General features: G+C 42.5%; 1 protein-coding gene across 3 annotated transcripts in view; it reads right to left on the bottom strand.

The window, feature by feature from the left end:
- TIAM1 (TIAM Rac1 associated GEF 1) overlaps positions 1–25,796 on the bottom strand; it is a gene marked incomplete at both ends in the record, with an annotated part of 133,378 nt that overhangs the window by 49,708 nt on the left and 57,874 nt on the right. For all 3 annotated transcript variants that reach the window (XM_082839544.1, XM_082839545.1, XM_082839546.1), the window contains 3 exons: positions 6,199–6,423; positions 14,592–14,678; positions 20,244–20,325. In XM_082839544.1, coding sequence (XP_082695670.1) covers positions 6,199–6,423; positions 14,592–14,678; positions 20,244–20,325 — 394 coding nt within the window. The remainder of the gene's footprint in view (positions 1–6,198; positions 6,424–14,591; positions 14,679–20,243; positions 20,326–25,796) is intronic.

Here is a 25,796-nt window from a genome sequence, read left to right as displayed (position 1 = left end):
ACACACTCATATAAGATCAGCATAAACACCTGCCCCTCCCCCAAGCTAAGAAAACAAAACCAAAACAATTTATAAAGGAAAAAAAAAACTGGGGAGAGCTAAATATACACTATGAAAAAAAAGGAAAAACACTACAATTTTAACTTGGGAGACAAATAATAACTTCTTTCCAACCAAATTTCACAAAACCCCAGTGTCTGTTTCTCTCCAGAGAACATTTTTTTAATCCATAAAAACTGTAGATATAGTCCTTCCCAATCCTATCAGCTTGTTGTGAAACTCAAATAATATATAATCCACTAACATTCTTTAAAATGATACAAATGGAGGCTCTTAATCTCTGAACCGACATTTTTTTCCACACACAGGACTCAACGGGTGTCATTAATCAAATGCAGCTGGAAATCAGGACTAGGTGTTAGGGTTTCCCTAGCAGGGCCCACAGAAGCGGGCCATGTGCTGTGTGACGATAAGCATCGCACACAGACAGTTTACAAAACGCACATGGCTCCACATTTTATCGACAAACAACTAGAAGGCCATGTGCTACTGGTATCTGTGAGACTTCAGTGAATCTGGAGAATGGGACCATATCTGTTTGTAGGAAGGTAAATCTGTGCAGTTCCTCTTTCTTGGCTGCCCCACCTGCTGTCTGGTTGTCTTCTGTTTGCAGAATGGAGCACCAGACAATCCGCACGGAACATCAGCCCAAAATAGAATCTTGCATTTCACAGGCACTGCAGGGAAGCAAGCACTGCCTGGCAAATCAAAGGCTGCTGAGTGCTTAATGACTCCTTGCTCTGACCAAGATGCCTTGGCTCTCCTGGCTGTCACAGAAGCCTTTCCTGTTACAGCAAAGGGTGCTTAATCTACTTCCTGCAGGAGGGCTATCTGTGCTCACTGCGGATTGCCATCTTTCACTCAGCATCAGACAGAGTAAGATCAAGGGGGCTGACTCTGGCCCTAATTGTCTTTAACAGGTAGAAACCAGTGCTAAAGTCAAATGAATGTGAGCCTTAAGGACAGAACTTAAAGTGAGAGAGACAAACAGACATTTTGAAGCCTTGGAAAGATACCATGTTTGCCCCTTGAATTATGATTTTTATAACTTGCATAAAATTGGGGGCTTTTGCTTTTCTGAAACTTATTTTTAAAATAATTTTAGATCTAGATTTGCTTTCCTATATATATATATATATATATATATATATATATATATATTTTTTTTTTTTTTTTTTTTCCCCCCAGTACGCAGGCCTCTCACTGCTGTGGCCTCTCCCATTGCGGAGCACAGGCTCCGGATGCGCAGGCTCAGCGGCCATGGCTCACGGGCCCAGCCGCTCCGCGGCATGTGGGATCTTCCCGGACCGGGGCATGAACCCGTGTCCCCTGCATCGGCAGGCGGACTCTCAACCACTGCACCACCAGGGAAGCCCTGCTTTCCTATATTGACGTTCACTGTAACAGTTCCCTAACTGGGGAGTGTAGGTATATACATTCTAATCAACCAGGCCAGTGCTTTCAACTGGAGACTTTGCCCCTGTGGGGACATTTAGCAATGTCTGAAGATTATTTTTGACACAACTTGGGGGGAGGGGGTTAAAAACGACTAGCTGAGAGTTGTTTGTAGGAATACTGCTAACGTGAAGGCACAGGACAGCCTCCCACAACAAAGAATTATCTGGCCCCAATTGTCAGTAGCACCAGATGAGATCAGTATTCAAAATAAATCACACAGGAACATTACAGAGGCTTTTTGGAAAGCTCACAGAAACAGAGTTTTGCAACTTCCTACGCCAGCTTCCCCTTCACTTCAGGCTCTTTCTAAAGTAATAGCCACTGAAGGAACTAGCTTTTTGCCTGGACCCTCTTCCCCCATTTTCTTACCAGTCTGTCCCTAAACAACTTTTGAAAAAAAAAAAAAAAAAAAAAGAACAAGAAAAAAGATGAAGAATAGCCCCAGGAAGATTTCAGCAAGGACACGTGGATGGCCAATGGCCAAGAATGGAAACTGAGTCTTATTGAGAGAACACTTAGGATGGAATCTATTCTCCAGTCCCTGGCTCTCCAAGCCAACACGGCAATCCAGTCACCACGTGTCCCTCCTATACCGAGGAAGAGGAGGATAAAGGAGTTTACCTACCAGGTTGTCATTACAGAAATCTCCATGAAGCAGACCACAGAATGTTATCCACAAACACCCCTGTAGATGGTCTGCATGGGACCGTAAGATTCCAATCATCTTACCATTCCACCCAGATGAAAAAAAGAGGATCACTAACCAAGAATAGTCGGTGACCTAAGGGAGTAGCCTCCAATCTTAGCTGCACATTAGAATCACCTGAGGATTTTTAAGCAACCATCTAACACGTGCAAACACAGCCCCGGCCTCAGACCAAGAGAATCCTGATCTCTGAAAAGGGGCCCAGGGGTCTCAGCCTTCTAGACTGCAGAATCTACTTCTTTCTACCTGGGGAAGGAAACCACCTTAAGTATACTTCATAAACTTAGTTATCAGACAATCCACCTGGTGCAGATTGAAGTGGAAGAGAGGGCAGGGAGGAGATCAAAACCGAGCAGCCTCTGGTTACTAGCTAGAGAATCTTCCCATCCCCACAAGAGACTGTGCTTTGAATGCATAACGTTTGAGTACCTCTTAGAACATATTCTAAACACCTCACTTTCATCACTCAGTCATTCCTCACAACAACCGCGTTCGACAGTGGTGTGGTACGATCCCCATTTTATGCACAAGGACACGGGGCACAGAGAGATTAAGCGTAATCTGTTCAAAGTCATGAAGCTAATAAACATAAAAATAGGACTCATTCCCAAGGAACCTGGTTCCAGAGCCCACTCTTAGCCACTAGGTAGTGATATTTCTACCTCAAGGAAACAAACCTCTCCATAAAAGAGGCTTCAGAAATAATCCAGCCCTGAAAGCTAATCACATATTTCAATCAGAATTATCAGGGCAGCATCAAGGCCACGTCTGCATACTTGGACTCGTAAAATGGGGCAATCCACAGACCCAGCCTCCTACAGACGGGCACCAGCCAGGGTGCCTGTGGACCCGGCCAGGCTTTCCATCAAGGCTGCCTCACATCCACTATGGCCACCCTAACCTGCATCAAACCTCAAATCCGTCACTCAGGAGGCTTCTTATTTTTAGTTACTTCTATATTTAGATGAAGGCTATAGTCCAGCCTGCCCATTGTACACACTCTCTCAGTTGTTTTCTACCGTCACTGCAGCTGTCTGTGCACACTGCTTCATAAACTCTGCCTCACTATGGAACCATCTTTCAGGTTGTTTTATCCTGTTTACTTGCCCCCTCTTTTATCTTGCACTGGTAAATAGGGACTAGGAAATGGCAGTAACCAGGAGGCAGACACGCTGAGACCCAGGTGGGGAGCCTGAGTGACTGCTTGCCTCCAGGCAGTCTGATGGGGCCGCCACGACTGAGAGCATCTGAGAATTCTTCTGGAACTTATTAATGTTGAAACCAACTTAGAAACTTTCCAGAAAACCCACACTGTGACTTTACTTTCATGCTGTATTCTTGAACCACGTAGATTACCTAACTTGACCACGCACACTTGGCTCTGAAGGATTTCTGATCCCTACAAAATATTAAAAGGTGAAGCAATTAAAAAACAAAGGACTACACTAAAATGTTAAGTATGAGGACAGAATCATGTCATAGTCATCATTATAACTTTCCACATCCAGATTAATGTCTGGGACAGAGCAAATACTTAAGAAATGTCAGTTCCAAGTTATGATCTGGAAACGAATAACTAAATCTTCTAGGGATGATTCCAAAATGAAAGTTTTAATGTGGTTTAAACAACAGTAGGTTCCGTGGATGCAGCATGCAGATTACAAAGGTGTCTGGTCTGAAGGAGGATGTAAGGTCAGCTGCTGACAGGATAGGGCTATAGATACAAAATATACTCAAATATTCCCCAGACACCTATGTACAAACACATTTTTAAATTAAAAAAAAAATTTAATAAAAGGTTTTAAAACTTGGCAACCTGTGTGCATGTGCAAACGCACGCACACACACACAAATCTTTTTTCAAAAGAAAGAAATATATCAAAACTATGATTGGGTTTAAAGGAACAAATCATGAGCAATCACACTTTATATCAGGGGTCTGTAAAGGGCCAGACAGTAAATATTTTCAGCCTTGCAGACCATGAGTCCCAGTCATAACTACTCAACTCTGCCATTGCGATGGGAAAGCAGCCAGAGACAAAACATCAATGAATGGGCGTGACTGTGTTCTAATAAAACTTTATTCACAGAAACAGGCCATAGTCTGGATTTGGCCGGGGGGTCTTAGTTTGCCAACACCTACTTTATATCCATAACCCACAGGAAGGGCTCAGACAGGAAAGAACATCCAAAAAAGGTTGAGTACACACTGTTGTTTGTAGTATGTACATCCAGACCTTATAAAGTCCTTTCAATAACCTAATCTAACACAACACGCCTTACTCAGTCATTTTACAGAAACCACTGTGAACGGAGTTTTACGGGATTGAGCCTGCCATCTTGTGGTCACATAAAAGAACAACCTTCATGGTATCCATTCCCTATCATTAAGGGTACACAGCTCCCTGGTTAGATAAAGACAAATACCATATGATATCACTTATATGTGGAATCTAAAATATGACACAAATGGACCTATCTGTGAAACAGAAACAAAATCAGGGACATACAGAAGAGACTGGTTGTTGCCAAGGGGAAGGGAGGCGGGGGAGGGGTGGAGTGGGAGTTTGGGGTTAGCAGACGTAAGCTATTATATAGAGAATGGATAAACAACAAGGTTCTATATTCAATATCCTGTGATAAACCATAAGAGGAAAGAATATGAAAAATAATGTGTATATATATGTATCACTGAGTCACTTTGCTGTACAACAGTAATTAACACAACATTGTAATTCAATTGTACTTCAATAAAAAATTAAAAAAAAATTTTTTTCAAGGGTACCCAGCTCCCTGGGGTCCTTTTCTACAGATGTGATTGGCGTGTGGGCACCACAATGACAACAGGAGTCAGAAGTCAACAGGAACTAAGTGTGACTGATTCTCTCGAGCCTCAACTCGCCACATTCTCCTAGGGAACCACCCAATAAAAGGATGAACTGTCACAAGGCGTCCGCCTGTGATTCACTCTTACCAAGCCAAGCTTCAGAAGGGACTTCGAAAAATAAGAATACTCAGAGTACCTACACTCAGAAGTGGAAAATGAAGACTTCTTTTAACCCGAGTTTTAAAGAGAAAATAAATCCCAAACCCCAGCTTACCAAATCAACCCCAACTCTAGAACCAGGTCATGGTGAGATAAGTGACAGCAGTATCTGTTCCCCTATGGGCGTGCTCCCTGATTCTCCCGCTGAACAAGAACGGGCGCCTGTGTAGCAAAGGGAAGAAAACCTAAGCCTCGTACCAGGAAACAAACTCAGGAGAGAGAGGCAAGCAAGTAAGAAGAGCGTAAGAGGAGCAGGCCCCACGTGAAAGATGTCTTCGCAGGGTCCTGAGGAGCTTGGTGGGGTGCCAGGAAGGCTCCCCGGGGCAGGCAGCATTCAAGCTGCTCCTTTCTGAATGAGTATAAAGTTGCCAGATGGAGTGGGAAGAAACGTGTAAACAGGAGAAGTGGCAGATGGGGCAGGGCAGGGGGTTCCACCGATGGGCTCTTGTCCAGACTCTAGGTCACAAGGGCCCAAGAGAAAAGTTGACCAAACACCAGTTCTGGGCATATTTCCACTCTGGCCATCTCACCCTACCTCTTCCTCTTCCACAGAAGGAAAAGCTGGGCTGGGTGATTTGGGGGATGGTGCCACGGACGGCAGGGAAGAGAGCACCAAGAGCCCCAGCATCTTAAGTGATTCCTGGCACTGCTGTGTCTCCAACTCTCGTCCACAGCCAAGAGACAGTGGCCTCTACCCATGTATCTTTCTCCCAAATGACCAACAAGAGCAGCACGACAGAGCTTTCCATTGCAGCCAAACAGCAGTTCCACCGGCACAAGAGCTCCTGGCCCCTTTGAAATTTCGACAGGAAGCTCAGTAATCTGCTCATCTTACACATCTTAGCTGACCCACCAGATGCAGGAAATCCACAGAAATACGCAAGCCGCGTGGGCAGCCTCCGAGGGGCAGCCCGGTGCACAGCCATACCTGTGTTGCTGGTGAGAAAGGCGAGAGGGTTCTCGCTGAGGTCGGCGGGGCCGTCCAGCCGGAGGGGCGGGCTCCCCAGCAGCTCTGCTTCTCCCTCCAGCTCGGGGTAGGTCCTCACCAGGAGGCCCAGGGACAGCTGCGCGAGGAAATCTTTGAGCACGGAGGCATTCAGGGTGCCCGCAGCGCGATTATTGATCTCAAGAATCTCATCTCCCGCTTTCAGGCCTGCCAACGCGAGACGGAAAATGTTTAATGTCACACACGCATAAAAGCAGCTGCAGTATCAAATCAGATCACAGCATCTTAGACGCCCTGTTTCGAAAGGGCACACGGAGCTCCCCTGTTATAGATGTTGCTGCAAACAGGCTGTAGTGCGCAAAGGGGATCATCAGGTGATCACGTGGTCTTTGGGTCTGGAAGGTTCTAGACTGGGATGTCACAGCACGACCATCCTGTCCTGAATACACCAGCTAAACAAATTTATTCCTTCTTGAATCTATGTGCTCTAAGCGGCTGCCAATTGCTCCTCGCAAATGCTAATTCTGGCTATCGTCCTGGCATTTTGAGGGGAAAAGATGGAAAGGCTCCCCGACTGCAGCCACTTCTATGCCTTCTTGTGCTACGGTGGACACGTGTGCACAGTCAGCTCAAGTCTATGAATCATTTCTACAGAATCAAAATGCAGGCATCTCCTCGGCTACAACCACTGAAGGTCATCTTATTCCAAACACATTGAGAGATGATAGTTTATGGAACCAAAGGCAATCATATTTTCCCCTCCCCCACCTTTTATTTGAAACTACATCAGGACCTAGGGGTGAATGGCCTTTTGAAGGTCCCCAAAGGTTCTGCTACTGTTGTAAAGCATGCTGGGGAGCTGCCGAAGCTTGGGACCCAGAGGAGCAGCCGTGAACCAGCTCAGCCTAGGAGAACAAGAACTTGTGACTGACCCGGGGCAGGTCCCCCTGACATTACAAGAACATTCCAGCAGTTTGAGAGAGGGAGAGATTAGGGAAGAACAGGAGAGGAAATAAGGTTTCCCTTCAGTTAAGAAGAAGAAAGGAGTCTGATTCTTATTTTCTAAGAATATTTCTTATTTTCTAAGTTTGTTTGTGGAAAAACTAACTCGAAAAAGGGAGTGACTGAAGGGCAGAGACAAAGGATGAACTGCCAAACGCAAAGCCACACAGTCCCTCAGGCACACCCGCAGTTCTCACTCTGATTCCACAGAAAAATAATTCCGCAGAGAAGTTCTCACTTCCCAACTTCACCGGGTCACACCTATCGGCCAGCTTTACTCAGGTTTCCAAAATACTTGAAATCAATTTTCTATCATAAAATACTCCAAGAAACATCGCAGGTGAGGAGGCAATGGGGGAGAAATGAGAAGGTTTTCTTCCACGTCAGAGGCAGAATTCTGGGAGACTAACCATTCCATTTTTTAGGTGAAAGATTTTGGCATCACAGCATTTGACTTGAAAACACAAAATTTCCACATGTGAAAGGCAGTTATTGGTTTTTAAGTGTTCTCTTGGAGACAATTCTTTTCGTTAGATATTAGAGGAGGTAAAATAAGGAGAAAAAGAAAAAACGACTTAAAAACTAAAACCATCTGCAAGTTTTTTGTTTTTTTAAAAGAATTTTTAGGTTTGCGGGAATTCCCTGGTGGTCCAGTGGTTAGGACTCTGGGCTCTCACTGCCTAGGGTCCAGGTTCAATCCCTGGTCAGGGAACTAAGATCCCACAAGCCACGCGGCCAAAAACTAAATAAATAAAAATAAAATAATTTAAAAAAAAGAATTTCTAGGTTGCTGTGACTGGCTGAATAACAATGTGTAGTGGGTTGAAGGGTGGCCCCTAAAAAGATATGTCCATGTCCCAAAACCTGGGAATGTGAGCTTATTTGGAAACAGGATCTTTGCAGCTGTAATTCAGTAAAAGATCTTGAGATAAAATCATGCTGGATTACCTGATGGGTCCTAAACCCACTGAAAAGTGTCCTTGTAAGAGACACACAAAAGAGAGACACAGAGAGAAGAGGAGAATGTTATGTGAAGATGGAGGATGAGATTGGAGCGATGCTGCCACACCTGGAGCCTCCAGATGAAGGAAGAAGCAAGAAAGGATTCTCCCCTTGAACCTCCCAGGGACCACAGCCCTGCACACACGTTGGTTTCAGACTCTGTCCTCCAGAACTGTGGGAGAATAAAGTTCTGGGTTTTTTTTTCTTCTAACATCTTTATTGGAGTATAATTGCTTTACAATGGTGTGTTAATTTCTGCTTTATAACAAAGTGAATCGGCTATATGTATACATATATCCCCGTATCCCCTCCCTCTTTCATCTCCCTCCCACCCTCCCTATCCCACCCCTCTAGGTGGTCACAAAGCACTGAGCTGATCTCCCTGTGCTATGCAGCTGCTTCCCACTAGCTAGCTATTTTACATTTGGTAGTGTATATATTTCCGTGCCACTCTCTCACTTCGTGCCAGCTTACACTTCCCCCTCCCCGTGTCCTCAAGTCCATTCTCTACGTCTGCATCTTTCTGCCTGTCCTGCCCCTAGGTTCCTCAGAGCCATTTTGGTTTTGGTTTTGTTTTTAGATTCCATATATATGTGTTAGCATATGGTATTTGTTTTTCTCTTTCTGACTTACTTCACTCTGCATGACAGACTCTAGGTCCATCTACCTCACTACAAATAACTCAATTTCCTTTCTTTTTATGGCTGAGTAATATTTCATTGTATACATGTGTCACATCTTCTTTATCCATTCATCTGTCAATGGACACTTAGGTTGCTTCCATGTCCTGGCTATCGTAAATAGAGCTGCAGTGAACACTGTGGTACATGACTCTTTTTGAATTATGGTTTTCTCAGGGTATATGCCCAGTAGTGGGATTGCTGGGTTCTATGGTAGTTCTATTTTTAGTTTTTGAAGGAACCTCCATACTTTTCTCCATAGTGGCTGTATCAATTTACATTCCCACCAACAGTGCAAGAGGGTTCCCTTTTCTCCACACCCTCTCCAGCATTTACTGTTTGTAGATTTTTTGATGATGGCCATTCTGACCGGTGTGAGGTGATACCTCATTGTAGTTTTGATTTGCATTTCTCTAATGATTAGTGATGTTGAGCATCCTTTCATGTGTTTGTTGGCAATCTCTGTATCTTCTCTGGAGAAATGTCTATTTAAGTCTTCTGCTCATTTTTGGATTGGGTTGTTTGGTTTTTTTTTTTTTTGATATTGAGTTGCATGAGCTGCTTGTATATTTTGGAGATTAATCCTTTGTCTGTTGCTTTATTTGCAAATATTTTCTCCCATTCTGAGGGTTGTCTTTTCGTCTTGTTTATGCTTTCCTTTGCTGTGCAAAAGCTTTGAAGTTTCATTAGGTCCCATTTGTTTATTTTTGTTTTTATTTCCATTTCTCTAGGAGGTGGGTCAAAAAGGATCCTGCTGTGATGTATGTCATAGAGTGTTCTGCCTATGTTTTCCTCTAAGAGTTTGATAGTGTCTGGCCTTACATTTAGGTCTTTAATCCATTTTGAGTTTATTTTTGTGTATGGTGTTAAGGAGTGTTCTAATTTCGTTCTTTTACAGGTAGCTGTCCAGTTTTCCCAGCACCACTTATTGAAGAGGCTGTCCTTTCTCCATTGTATATTCTTGCCTCCTTTATCAAAGATAAGGTGACCATATGTGCATGGGTTTATCTCTGGGCTTTCTATCGTGTTCCATTGATCTATATTTCTGTTTCTGTGCCTGTACCATATTGTCTTGTTTACTGTAGCTTTGTAGTAGAGTCTGAAGTCTGGGAGCCTGATTCCTCCAGCTCCGTTTTTCTTTCTCAAGACTGCTTCGGCCATTCAGGGTCTTTTGTGTTTTCATACAAATTGTGAAAATTTTTGTTCTGGTTCTGTGAAAAATGCCATTTGTAGTTTGATAGGGATTGCACTGAATCTGTAGTTTGCTTTGGGTAGTCTAGTCATTTTCACAATGTTGATTCTTCCAATCCAAGAACATGGTATATCTCTCCATCTGTTTGTATCATCTTTAATTTCTTTCATCAGTGTCTTATAGTTTTCTGCATACAGGTTTTTTTGTCTCCTTAGGTAGGTTTATTCCTAGGTATTTTATTCTTCTTGTTGCAGTGGTAAATGGGAGTGTTTCCTTAATTGCTCTTTCAGATTTTTCATCATTAGTGGATAGGAATGCAAGAGATTTCTGTGCATTAATTTTATAACCTGCTACTTTACCAAATTCATTGATTAGCTCTAGTCGTTTTCTGGTAGCATCTTTAGGATTCTCTATTTATAGTATCATGTCATCTGCAAACAGTGACAGCTTTACTTCTTCTTTTCGGATTTGGATTCCTTTTATTTCTTTTTCTTCTCTGATTGCTGTGGCTAAAACTTCCAAAACTATGTTGAATAACAGTGGTGAGATAACCTTGTCTTCTTCCTGATCTTAGAGGAAATGCTTTCAGTTTTTCACCATTGAGAATGATGCTGGCTGTGGGTTTGCCATGTACAGCCTTTATTATGTTGAGGAAAGTTCCCTCTATGCCTACTTTCTGGAAAGTTTTTATCATAAATGGGTGTTGAATTTTGTCAAAAACTTTGTCTGAATCTAATGAGATGATCGTATGGTTATTCTCCTTCAATTTGTTAATATGGTGTATCACATTGACTGATTTGCGTATATTGAAGAATCCTTGCATTCCTGGGATAAACTCCACTTGATCATGGTGTATGATCCTTTTAATGTGCTGTTGGATTCTGTTTGCTAGTATTTTGTTGAGGATTTTTGCATCTATGTTCATCAGTGATATTGGCCTGTGGTTTTCTTTCTTTGTGACATCTTTGTCTGGTTTTGGTATCAGGGTGATGATGGCCTCGTAGAATGAGTTGGGGAGTGCTCCTCCCTCTGTTATATTTTGGAAGAGTTTGAGAAGGATAAGTGTTCGCTCTTCTCTAAATGTTTGACATAATTTGCCTGTGAAGCCACCTGGTCCTTGGCTTTTGTTTGTTGGAAGATTTTTAATCACAGTCTCAATTTCAGTGCTTGTGATTGGTCTGTTTATATTTTCTATTTCTTCCTGGTTTAGTCTGGGATGGTTGTGCTTTTCTAAGAATTTGTCCATTTCTTCCAGGTTGTCCATTTTACTGGCATATAGTTGCTTATAGCAGTCTCTCATGATCCTTTGTATTTCTGCAGTGTCAGTTGTTACTTCTTTTTCATTTCTAATTCTATTGATTTGAGTCTTCTCCCTTTTTTTCTTGATGAGTCTGGCTAATGGTTTATCAATTCTGTTTATCTTCTCAAAGAACCAGCTTTTAGTTTTATCCAGTTCTGTTTCTTAAGCCACCCAATATGTGGTAGTTTGTTATGGCAACCCTAGGAAACTAATACAGGGCCTACCTGAGTGAGCTAGTCTCAGTATTAATAAGTGAGAGCAGGGGGCCCAGCAGTGGTGGGCAATGAAGTACCTTGTTGGGGTCCTTCTGTCACAACCCCACTGTGTAACAGCTCTGTGCCCGTGGGCATGTTACTGAATCTCTCCCAGCCTCAGTTTCCTCATACGTAAAGAGGGGCATGGATTAAATGAGATTCAACAAAATAATCCATATAAAACTCTTTGCACAGCACTTGGCATGTGGAAGATATTCAAGACATTAACTCTCATTATTAATATTTGGTAGAACAAAGAGGAAAACTGTTTTTTGGAATTTTTGAGCCTACTCAGAAATGATCCCCACCACCCACCCACGGTAAAATTTGTGAAGCATCTAATCTATCTGTCTAGAAAAATACAGCACAGAGCTTTCTCTGTGTCCTGTGGAGCCATCTGGAAGACACTTCGATGACAGCAAAGAAGATGCCTGATCCCAACCTCAGACGATTCCAAGAGCAGAGCAATGCGCCAAACAGGCCCAAGATGAACACAGATAAGTGTAAACACAGTTTGGTTCCAAAAGTCAGTTCTACAAGTACAGCCAACATGAGATCCGACACAGAGCGAGAGGTAGGCAAGAGAAAGCAGGAATATGGGGATTACCCATCAGCCCATCACAGGCCAAAAGCCCAAGGTGGCTAAGAAAAATAAATCAAGTGTAGGTTCAATTAATGCAAACAGAATATTCAGATCTCATTAGGCTGCGTGCCACCAGATGCCCCTTGCCTGCACCACATTCTGGTCATTTTCAGAAACACTAAAATCTGGACCGTCCTCTAGCAGAACTAGCATCTGGAGAGTGTCCAGAGGGCAATGACCAGAGTTGTATTCTACATTCTAATGACTTGTTGAAAGATCTGGAAGTGTCAAATGTGGAAAAGACTTAGCAGTTTTAACATGAAGCACATCATGAACACCAATGGCTGGCTATAAACGAGGAGGCAAACAGTGAACGGAAGCTGAGGGAGAAGGATGTTTTATAATCAGAGACGCCCACAAAGAGGCCGTATGGTCCACAGGGAACTCTCCGTTATGGGGAGGTCTTCACATAGCGGTTACGTTTAACATCAAATATCTCTCCCGACACAGCCCTCTGCAGGTGGGATACTGGGAATAGTTTGCGACCCAGGTGGACAAATGGGCATCACTCTTGCATCCGCAGAGAACAGTGTTATATGGGGCAAGGGAGTTGCAGCAGACGACCGTTTGTTGTTATCTAACACCAGTGTTCCTGGATTCAAAGGACTAAAACAGGATGTGACTAAAAACCAGGGCAGCGTATTTCCCCACCCCCGCACGCCAACCGGCACATTCGTGCTGAAAGAGATAAAAATCAGATTGGGGTTTAAAGGGGAATAAACCCCGTCACCTCTGCTCTTAGCTGAGATATGCTTTGAATGCGTCAAACTCTGGCCTCTGGACTGCCTTTGGCCTCGAAAATATGGAAGGAAAATGAAGGAAAATCCTTGTCCATGGCCGTTAGCAGTGGATAAATTACTTGGACTTTGTTTCTGATTGGGCACACCTCTGCCATCTCTGTGCAGAGCCAAGTCTGCGGGTAGCACTTCTCCGGTGCTGACAGCACAGGGCAAAGTACGCTGCACAGGGAGCTTGTAAGCCATGAACACGCAGAACTAAGCTGCCCCAGAACACGGGAGGAGGTGGGAAAGGTAGGCAGGCATTCCATCCTCTCCCAGCTGCTCCACTGTCCTCTAGCAGAACAGATACAGGTATCACGTCCAAGTGTAACTGACCAAGACATGTTGGACTTTCATATTCAATGGGCATTATTTTGCCACTGCCTGGATGAAGCTAAAAATTCCATAGCAAGAAGAATGAAATGAAGGTGGATTTTAAGCCCTACCTACCTGCCCAGGTTCCCCCCAAAAGTCATGTCCACCCAGAACGTGACGTTATTTGGAGAGAGGGTCTTTGCAGATGTAATTAAGTCAGGATGAAGTCATACCAGAGTAGGGTGGGTCCTAAATCCAATGACTGGTGTTCTTGTAAGAAGGCCATGTAAAGATGGACAGACACATGGGAAAGAGGGCCATGGGAGGACAGAGGCAGAAATCAGAGTGATGCAGCTACAAGCTAAGGACGCCATGGGCTACTAGCAGCCAGCAGAATCCAGAAAGAACCATGAAACAGATTCTTCCTGCAGAGGCTCCAGAAAGAAACAACCCTGCCACTACCTTGATTTCAAACTTCCGGCCTCCTGATGAGAATACATCAGGAGGCCGGAAGTTTGAAAGGCCTCTGTGTGAGAATACATTCTATTGATTTGAATCACCCAGTTTGTGGCCATTTGCTACTGCAGCCCTAGGAAACTAACGTAGGTTGAAATGATTCTCTCAGAGTAGAAAAAGTATGGAGAGCTGGGGTTCCACAAGTAGCCTAGACAGACAACACTATGGGCCGCAGGCAGGGTGTAGCAGGGAAGAGCTCTCGAAGGAGGGCAGGAAGTCAGGATCCTGAACCCCTAGGTTCTCAACTTCTACAAAGATTCCTCTATGAATGGCAGCAATAGAACATGATGGAGCTTTGCAAGCTCAGGCAAGGGCCCATGTCAGCTTCAACCAGTGCAGACCAAAGCACAGAAGGATCTTCCCGAATAATCTGCTTCAAGAAGATCCCTGGGACCTCCATTCCATCCCAGATGGTAGGGAAGGACAACCACTTCTGAGTAGAAGGGAATTTCCCATCAACCCCATGGAGATGGGCTCAAAATCTGATTTAAAATCCAAGAAGGCAACATTCCTTGCACAATTGAGCTGATGGAAATAATACTCGTATTCCCTGGAAGAGTTTTTGATGAGACAACATTTAAATACTCTTCAGGGGTGAACCCTTTGGGCATATCCTTCTCATCCACCAACTAGATGAAACCCAAAAGGGAACTGAAGACAAACAAGTCAAGACAAGACACTTAATAACTTACCTTTCTTGGAAGCTAAGCCAGTTTCCTTTACGCTATTCACGTATAGCCTTCGAACACCATCTTCTTCCACAGAAGAAAGTGAAAAGCCTAGGAAACACAGGGACAGCCAGGTAAGGCTCACACCCTCTGAGTGTTGAGCGAACAATAAGAAGAATCTGCTGTGAACTAGGTATGTTCATTGCTTGGGGTTATAGTTTTTCCTTGTTCGTATTGTTTCACAAAGCAGAAAAATGTATGTTTAGATCACTCTAAAAGAAGTCACTGTAAAAATTAATATTACCAGGTACATCTATCTTCATACAACCTACCTATCAACTCAAACGGAAGAAAATGATTTTGTTTTACCCTGCTTGCTAATAAATGCCATAGTTTTGCCTTTTTTTTTTTCACAGTTCCCTCCATAGCACAAAACAGAAACAATCAGCTTATCTCATCTGGGTCCCCTTGACTTTTTTCAGCAAATCTATGTCCTAGGACATGTCACAACAGAACAACTGTATGCTGTGTGTTCATCCATATGTATTGCTGTGTGGACACTGCTTTAATTAGTAAAATTCTGCAAACAGGGAGAAGTAGCAACAAACTTTAGAAATCCTTCTTCATATTGAAACTGATGGACTGCACATTCTCCTAGTGTCTGATCATAAGATTATCTTATACCTGTCTAGGCTTCCAGAGCTCAAAGCCCATTAGTTAAGTAATCTTGGGTTTTGCTACATCCTTCCGAAAATAAAGCAGAACAAGGCCCTGAGGTTCTAAGTGCTCCCAATCCTATGGCTACAAGACTTGGTCACGTCTGTTTCTAGACAGTCTCACGTAAAACTCTTTCTGATCAATCAATGGAATGTCCACAACCAACACCGACTTTCCCTCAGGATAAAATACTTTGGTAGATAATCTTAAAAGGGCAATGGAAATTAATACAATTGTAAAGATATGACACGAATGATTTCAGCTCTCGGAGAAAAATAAGGCTTAGGCAAAGGAAAAAAACAGTGGTTTAAAAAAACAAACAGGCAACTAATGACAAAATAGAATAATTAATTAAAAGACTGGGGCCCAGGGACTCACTGAGACTTCTCAGTTCATGTCATAATGAACACATGTTTTTTTGTATCATTCACAGGACCAGGAAATAGATACCCACACGTAGGCAAAACTGCCAGATGCCATCACCCACTAGGGTACCGAAACTCCCTCGGATAGGGAACTATACGAGCCCACCCCCTGAGGACTTTCCAAAGTCTTTATTTTATTCTCTTATTTTAAATTCCATTCTTACAGCAACTTCTAACTTTCAGATTACTCTTCAAGAAGTCCCACTGAAATAAAAATAATTTTAGACACGAGCCACTTAAATGACATTAGCCTTAACACAGGTGCATTTATCTGCATCGCAGCGGAGATTTTCTTTTTCTTTCATCTGTTAGAATAGATAAGAATCAAGGACTACAACAGGGAGAGGATGAAGAGAATTCATTAAAATACAGGCATTTCCTTTCTAAAATGCTACCATGTTATAAAGTTCTGAGACCAAATTTTTTAATTCAAATTTTATTCTATTAAAAATAAAAGGAACACATTGTCAGGAGAGGTGATGTGTTGACAGCCTACTGCAAGTCACCTTAAACCAAAGTCAGTGGAGATAGGTATTCATTTGCTACCTTCCTTCCTTACCACGAAGGATGTCAAGAGTCCCAAGGAGCAGCCTCCATTTCAAGATGCCAGTAATTTGCACAATGGAGGGAAGGTGGGGATTGTAACCATCTCCTACAGTAACAAATATGTACTCATTTGTATTATTTTTTAGATTCCATATGTAAGTGATATCATACAGTACTCGTCTTTCTCTGTCTGACTTATTTCACTAAAGCTGTGAAATAATATTCTCTGGGCACATCCATATTGCTACCAATGGCAATATTCCATTCTTTTCTTCGGCTGAATAATATTCCACTGTATCCACGTGCAGGCTATTGTAAATAGTGCTGCTATGAACTTTGGGGTGCATGTATCTTTTGGAATTCGTTTTCGTTTTTTCCGGATATATATCCAGGAGTGGGATTGCTGGATCATATGGTAGTTCTATTTTTAGTTTTTTAAGGACCCTCTATACTGTTTTCCATAGAGGCTGCACTAATTTACATTCCCACCAACGGTGTAGAAAGGTTCCCTTTTCTCCACATCCTTGCCAAAATTTGTTATTTGTAGACTTTTTGATGTCAGCCGCCCACGTCAGAATATTTTTTTCTTTTAAATAGGATAGCAACAATCTAATTCCCAGCAGACAAATGTAATGCGGTCCAAAATGACTGCCAACAGAAGACAGAGAGAGTTATTCAATATAAACCCAATATATCCGATACCCATCAGAAGGCTTAGAATTACAAAGACCAGGAGGCACCATGAATAGCATATGATCTTGAGAATGAAGGAAGTGATTAAAACTGAGTGAAGAAACGAAGAAGACAGACTCATCTGTTAAATAACCAGAAGTTTCCGCATACTGAAATTCATGACCAAAGAAAAATCAGGACAACAAAGTAAACAAAATAGAAGTACTCAGAACCAGAGTCCAGGATACAGTGAAAGAGAGAAAGTGAGAAAAATGCAGACACCTCTGACATAGAGGGGACGCAAGACCAAAAGTCTAATGGTCTAAGCAGTCCCCAGAGAAGAAGTAATACTCAGTTGCTGAAACGATGCATTCATCCACTTCAAGGCAGCCTAGGGGATCATGCTTAGTCTATTACAAAACTATTTGAACTAACTTCAACAACAAGTCTGAGAGAGTCCTGAGGGCTGAGGTAGAGGGAGGGGCAAGAGAGAGAAATTAGGCAAGTGTTAAATCTTTCCATTTGTTTAGTCAGTGGAATTATTAGGTCATAATTTCCTCCCTAAAGCGTTCTACAATAGAAAGCAGCATCTGGTTTATAGTTAGATCTTGTATGTGTGCTAGGAACTTACAGATACTGAAATTGATGTATAGAAGCTGCACTAAGGTGCTGATGTCAGAGAGAGGTGGGCTGCATTTAGAATCCTCGGTAGATTCCGAGGTCAGAGACAACCAGGTCTTCTTAGGACTCGGGGACTCTTTAGCTGCTTGTGGGAACGCCTTCTGCCAACATCGAACTGGGCACTGAGAATAACTGATTTTACCCAAGGTTATTAGCCACGCATGGTGGCCTTCCAAGGTGAAGTCCAGGAACCACTACAGATAGGCTGCAACTGACAGCGATGTAAGGACAGAAAGCAAGACTAAGCGCTGCGAACCTCATCGTCTGACACTGCCACAACCGCTAAGCAAGGGATTTTGTAGTTTACAAAAGCAGGGGTGCTCCATGACAGATCAGAAATGAAAACAAAACCCCCAAACCCCTGCTTCTTTATGTCAGGTCATGTGAGAAGCACGGCCAACAGTACCCTCTGGGTTGATGTCTGATGCCCTGTAACAGCTTCAGCATGGAAATCTGAACAGGTTCTGTGAGTACTTCAGCCACTTTAATAAAAAAAAGTATAAAAAATATAGCGGTTCTATGCCCAGTTTCTATTTCTGAGTCCCCAAACCAAACCAAACCCTCTTTTTCTTTTCTTTGGCTGCGCTGCACGGCACATGGGACCTTAGTTCCCCAACCAGGGATGGAACCCACGCCCCCTGCAGGGGAAGCGCAGTCTTAACCACTAGACTGCCAGGGAAGTCCCCAAAACCAGTCCACCTTGGCATTGGATTCCAAGAGCTGTGAAATTCAGCGCTCTCTTGCTTCTTGCTACATTTTCCCCTTACGCAAGAGAAAGTAACTAAACCAAAGACAAAAGAGTAAGGGATATGGTACAATTCAGGCTGGAGGACCCAGATGCTCATTTGTAGCACTGCTACCAATTACTGCTTTAATTACTGAGGTCATGCTTCTGCTGCATAATAAGCCTTCAGACACATTGATCCCTTGCCATCAAAAACCGTCCTCTGGCTTTAATGCTGTCTTTAGTTTTAAGGTCAAGAAGTAAACAGCGTGAGGGTGTAACGCAAGTGGCCAGGGGCTGGAAATTCGCTTCTCTTCATTAGGCCAAAGCACTCCAGTGAGTGCCCTGAGAGGTGGACTGGCTGCCTAGGGGAGAGGCTTCGGCAGGAATACTGAAGACGCTGCTGCCCGGTAAAGGGTTTGAAGGCTTTCAAATGTGAAAAAGCCTAGTAAGTTAATTCAGAGAGAAATACGCAGTAAGCAAGCATGTGCAGTGGCCTTTCTGTCTTTCCACCAGACCTTCCAGTTCTCCTCTTCTCCAGTACATAGTAGGACTACTCTTCTGCCCACCTACCCATCCCTCCCTCCAGTCACGTGCTTTGACAAGCGAATTGGGAGTGAGCCAGCACCCAGATCACCACCTTCCCTCTTTCTCCTTTGCCAAGAGACAGACAATGTCCCAGGTGGCAGGTGCCGCAGGCCTGGGTCCTAGAGTGAGGATAACATACAGGAAGGGTCCCAGCCAACCCACAGAGGATGCATGGTGAACAGGAGAAAGAATGTCACTGTTTGGAGCCGCTGGGCTTTGGTGACTGTCATGGCCTCAGCTAACCTCGCCCTCCTGACTGATCTAGCCCTGATATGGCATATGGGTTTCCCTATGTATTTCACTCGAGCACCAACTTCACTACTATCCAAGTCATAAAGTGTAATGCTAAGACGACTAGTCTTAAATCTATGGCAAGGATTACATACTTAACTACACCAGAAGGTAGACCATAGGAAAGCCTTAACATAGCAAGCCTGACGGCTATTCTCTGAAAGGCCTGCTTCTCAGTTTGGATCCTGGCTGGTATCTGGGAACTTGGATTTTGGGAGGGTTCCCAACACCCTAATGTAGCTCATTGTGTCTAAAATCTGTACAAACAATGTGGTTTGTGCTGAACACCTGCTTTCCTCCTGGGAGGCTGGAATTTGGGTCTATGCTGGACAGAGGGTGCCTCCCTGACCAGCCTCTCAATAAAATTCCTGGGCACTGAGTCACTAACAAACTTCCTACCAGACCAGAGTTCACACGCATTGTCACAGCTTGTGGCTGGGGGAATCATGGACTTCTGTGTGACTGGAGAGGACTCTGGAAGCTTGTACCTGGTTTCTGCGCTCTTCACCCCACGTGCCTCTCCCTTTTACTGATGCTCTTTTGTATAGTTTTGCTGGAATAAACCGTGGTCATGAATAAGCTGAGTCCAGCGGGTCCTCTTAGTGCACCAAAAAACCCAGAGGTGGTCTTGGGGACCCCAACTCCCACCAAAACAAGTTCCTTCAACATCATTTGTGAGGGAAAGGAGAATAATACATATATTTGGGGGATAGAGGTGTGAAAGGATAATTTCTTCATTACTAGGGTATATCATAAGATGAAATAATCTCCTCCCAATGGATCCATTTCTTTTCTATGACAGGCGAACCCCGATGATTAAAGTTAAGAAATGTAAAGCTAAAACCTTCGTCATACCCAGGGTAAATATCTTTTTCCCCTTACTTTGGCTGATCCGCAGAGCACAGAAGCCAGATGGGCTATCTGTTTTAAATAGGCCCCAAAGGCATTTTATGGAATTGTAAATAAGTGCATGTTTACACAGGAATTGTTTTAAAGTGAAGAACACCAAAGATCAAAGAAAAGGAAACATACCATAATTATCACCGGCTGTATCTGACTTCTCAATCTGGATGTTCTGAGTGACTTTTGGACAAATTTCAATTTCTTTGTACAGCTGAAAATGACAAAGAGAAGCCTAATTAAGACTTCATTAAAAATAACTTAGAAATAGTCATCAATTTGTAAATCTATTTTTTCAGAATTTGAAATCAAATCCTCATCACATCCTAGTATCTTTCTTGAACTGACCCCATTAAGACTCAAAGTGGAAACTTATAACTCACATTCCCAGATTTAGCTCTAGTTCCAGTTTCTAAATAATTCCTTGACATCACTCTGTATGTCTTTTCCCACCCTATTATCTATCACACATCTGAAAAAGAATGCTAAGGTAATCGAAAATCTTCAGTACTGGGGAAAAAGTTATTAACATCAAGAATAGGTTATAAAGATCTTGATATGGGATCCGTAGGAATAGGAGACATCTCTGTGCTTCCATCCTCTTCTGTTCATATACCATTTTGGCTCAAAAAGTCCACAAGAGTACAAATATGCAGAGAAAAATTATAGCATTAAAACAGATGACAGATTATATAAATGACAATATTCTCTTTTAGCCATTAGATTATACCAAATTACTGAAAAAACTGAAGTACAAAAATCAATCACCTCTCTCAGAAACCGAAGAAAACATGGGAAAAAAAATAAGAGAAACTGGCAGTTCACAGAGAAACTTTATTTCAATTAATTTAATTTATACTTCATGCTTAGATGTCTGGACCTAGCATCATCATGGACAGTAACTTATGAAGGTTTTACCATGTGTTCCTGCCCCTCACATGCTCTCTATGAGACAAATGTGATCCCCATTTTACAAATGACGAGAAAAAGGCTACAGAGAAAGTACTTTCCTAAGGTCAAAAGGCCAGCCTGGGCAGAGCTGGGATTTGAACCCAGGTCTCATTTGCTCCAGCCCTGAAGTTCTCCCCATTACGCTATAATGCCTCCCAGACTGTTTCCTGGTGGGACTCAGGGGTACCACAGTAAAGGGTACCAAACCTTACTTCTTCAGTAAGTAAGCCAAAGACCACTTCCAAACTTTATGATAGAAATTCCAAAACATATTGACGTGTCAAACGCTCATATAGAACTTAAAATTTGTCATTTAATTTCAAAATGAAAATCTATTTTGAGCCAAAGTCAATAACAGAAAACTGTCCTTTAGCATTAAAGAGAAGTCTCGGTGATTATTTAAACTTGCCCCTATCTCAGTCATTTGTCCAGAAATAAGTTTGTTCAGACAAGTATGAAAAAAAATGCATGTTTCTTTCTCTTCACTTTCTTAGGGCAGCTGACAGGTGGGAGAAGTGAGCAGAATGTTTAGGATTCAGGAGTCTGGAAAACGGGCTGCTGTAATACTAGAAAGCCAAGGGGTGGGGCAGGGGCTGGGAACATTGACCCAACGGCCTAGATCCTCTAGAACTCCCTAATCTAATGCAACTTCCACCAAATGCGTAACTTCATGTTGAGGGCATAACTTAATGTGGTTTTCTTTCTATACTTCAGAAAAAGTTTCAAACCAATGCATTCTGAAGTTAGAGGAAATCAGTTCTATTAGATCTACTGATCTTTAGTTCAGAGAATTACAGTCACCAAAACTATACATACCAAATATAATCAATTTCATGATTATTTTGTAATGTCATGGAATGCTCAATAAAATGTTATGAAATGTATTCACTTCGACTTATTTTGAACCTTAGTTTTTTCAATTTCCTTGAGAGCCAAACTCTCCCCCTAGGTGGCAGTATATCACCGTTTGTTCTAATCATCTCTGGAAAATTCCAAATGGTTGTCCATAGATCCCGTGGGAATTTAGCTTTGTAAATAAGCTTTGCTATTAGTTTATAATATTACCTCCTCTCTTCTTTGTAACTGGGGTGAAAGTCTTTGTGTTTTTTACCAGTTTCAGACAATAACTTAGTATAATATAGACAGGGCCCTTGACCACTGTCCTTAGGCTGGCTGGACTAAAATTGGGTTTGGTAAAAATCTCTAAAACCTGTAAAATTTCAAGAAGCAGTTGCACTTTAAAATATATTTTCGATGCAGTCATAATATCTGAAACCAGAAATTTCGTAGTTTTAAATGTATCTTTAGCAAAGAAGTATCGCACACATTCCATTTATTTATTACATTTATTTATGTATTTATGGCTGTGTTGGGTCTTCATTGCTGCACGCAGGCTTTCTCTAGTTGCAGCGAGAGGGGGCTACTCTTTGCTGCAGTGTGCGGGCTTCTCGTTGCGGTGACTTCCCCTGTTGCAGAGCACGGGCTCTAGGCATGTGGGGGGCTCAGTAGTCGTGGCTCACGGGCTCTAGAGCACAGGCTCAGTAGTTGTGGTGCCCGGGATTAGTTGCTCCGTAGCATGTGGGATCTTTCCCAGACCAGGGCTCAAACCCGTGTCCCCTGCATCCCAAGAACACTGTGTGTTCAGAAACCCCCTGCCCTGGAATGACATTTCATACCAGCTTAATGGCCGAAAGCATGGATTGGAAACGATGGACGTATGGATAGAATTCAAGGGGTCTGTGAACTGGGATAGTGAAAAAGCCTGAAATTTTTATATTCACTAACCTGTAACTGAGACTTAGCATTTCCTTCAATTATAAATGAATGGAGGCAACAAACACGGCAATACGAGCAATGCCTGCGACCTTGTCAGAAACAGAAATCACAGTATTTTTATACCATATTCTAGTTGCTGCCAGGATCTCAAAATACCAGTTATGCTCATCACTACTTCAAAACAGTGGCAGGTGTTAGACCTATGCTGGGTCTTGTCATTTAATGAGCTAATAAGTAAGCACGTATATTATCTATAATTTAAAAAATAGTTTTGATGACTATTTCAACACAATTAGGCCATAGGTAATCCTATGTATTCTATATATTTCATGCAATTGAAAACATTATTCTGATATGGGACCTAGAGGCTTTACCAGGCTGCCAAAGATATCCTAAGAACAAAAAAGTTTAAAATCTTGGTAAAAACAGAGGTGCCCGTGAGCAATACTCACTCACAATCTGAACAGTAAAGTGAGTACTGTTTACTTCCTCAGGAATCTCAGAGCTGGAGACCTTCTGTAACAGGGCAAGAAAGAATACCGTAATCTCTCTGTATTTTGGATTCTTTTTTTAAATAATTGTAATTGTAATATATAGAGAGCAGTGTAGATACAGAGTAAGTGTGGCACACCTTAGTCTCCTGTACTGGATGAGACCGCAAAATGGCCAAAACTTAAAAATAATAAAAGAGTCAATATAATTTCAAAAGGTATGTCTTAAGCATGTACTGTGTGTAAGATATGAAGGACATGGAAGTTGCTTAGGCATGATCCCTGTCATTTACGACACAAAAGATTCATTAACTCTGAAATGCAAAATATATGACCTAATAGCTGTTCCAGTGTTACCAGCAAAGCACTTTCCTTTCTTAAGTAAGAAAAAGGGCTTTCTCTCCTCTACTCACGGAGCACAAAGTCAGGGCTTTCCCCATGTCAGAGAAAAAAATAAATCAGCCACTGTTAAAAGTACCCTCCTCTGTGTTAAACTTAGTGATTTAAGTGATGGTTGAAAATGGTTATTTCGTTCTTCTATTTCGTGACACGATAAGAGTGTTATAAAAGCACACCCTCTCTTATATTTCATTAAAAACACTTAGAGGGACATGAGGGAAGTTTTTGAGATGATAGAAATGTTCTAAATCAGAGGTCCCCAACCCCCGGGCCACGGAACAGGAGCGGCCCATGGCCTGTTAGGAACCGCGCCACACAGCAGGAGGTGAACAGCAGGCGAGCAAGCGAAGCTTCATCTGTATTTACAGCCGCTCCCCATCACTCGCATTCCCGCCTGAGCTCCGCCTCCTGTCAGGTCAGCGGTGGCACTAGATCCTCATAGGAGCGTGAACCCTACTGTGAATTGCACATGCGAGGGGTCTAGGCTGCGTGCTCCTTATGAGAATCTGATGCCTGACGATCTGAGGTGGAGCCGAGGCGGTGATGCTAGCACAGGGGAGCGGCTGCAAATACAGATGATCATTAGCAGAGAGGTTTGACTGCACAGAGACCATAATAGATCAATTGCTTGCAGACTCATATCAAAGCCCTATCAGTGAGTGGACAGTGACAATTAAGCTACATCTTACGGAGTAGACTAGACATAAGCAACATACTTCAGGTGTCACTGTCTCCCATCACCCCCAGATGGGACCATCTAGTTGCAGGAAAACAGGTTCAGGGCTCCCACGGATGCTGCATTATGGTGAGTTGTATCATTATTTCATTATATACTACAATGTAATAATAATAAAGTGCACAATAAATGTAATGCGCTTGAATCATCCCCAAACCACCCCCCACCCCCCGGTCTGTGGAAAAACTGTCTTCCACGAAACAATTGTCCCTGGTGCCAAAAAGGTTGGGGACCGCAGTTCTAAATTATGACTGTAATGCTGGAAACACAACTGTCTGTATACATTTGCCAAAACTCATGAAATTGTGTGCTCAAAATTGATGCTTTATTGCAGAGAAAGTAAACCTCAAAAAAAATTGATTAGAAACAAAATTCCCTACTAAATATACTAAATTTTAAATCACGCTTCCCCTTTTCAAAAAGAGACTATTCGGGTTTCAATTTTCAGTTCTGTTTTCTGTGGTGAAAGCCTGTCTGAAGTCATACTGTTATCATTCACAGATCCATGGCAAGAAGCTCGGTGGCCCCCAGAGGAATGACTAAGTGCAGAGAAAGAAGAACAAACTCCAAGAGAGGGGGCCTTGCTCCCAAAATGTTTCTTTCCTGGAACTGAAAAAAGCACCCTTTGGCTAACAAAAAAGGAACTTGTCATTATTTTGCCATGTTACCATGACAACCATTTATTGAGCATCTACTATGTGAACCGTTATCTCTAATCTTTGCGAAATCCTAGAAAGTATTATCACCTCATTTTTATTTTTTTGCCAAGACCACATAATTAGTAAGCAACAGAGTCAATATAAAAATCCAGATACAGTTCAGAACCCAAGTCCCCTAATGAAACTCAAACCCACATAAGTGTGCCCAAGAATCTCTATAATAAATACAATTCCGAAAGGCCAGGACACATAATTAGATGGCAGCTTTTTCACCCAACAGGATTTGACCCATCAATTTCAACATGCAGGGAGAAGTCATACAAAATTGGAGTTAGTACTTTTTATCTGACAACAGCCAGCTCACCTTTGAGTCACCCATTTAAAACATAAGACTGTCAAAGCTACAAGGAAAGCTAGGCATAATAACTAAAATTCTATCTGAGAGTCAGTTCTGGATTTCACTTTTTCATGATAGCACAGCATCGTTCCCCGCATAAACTAAGGTGGCATTTTCACTCTGCAAAAATATTGTGATATGTAAGGCCATCTCCACAAACTTAAGAGCGCTGAATGAAGCTCATTTATTTTAGAATTTGTTCCACTCCACCAACCACAATTAGCATGAGCACACATATAATTTAAAAATAATCTCCTACAGAATGTACTTGGACAA

This window comes from Leucopleurus acutus, assembly GCF_964270905.1.
Source record: "Leucopleurus acutus genome assembly, chromosome: 5".
Lineage (NCBI taxonomy): Eukaryota > Metazoa > Chordata > Mammalia > Artiodactyla > Delphinidae > Leucopleurus > Leucopleurus acutus.
This window is presented reverse-complemented; position numbering and strand designations above follow the sequence as displayed.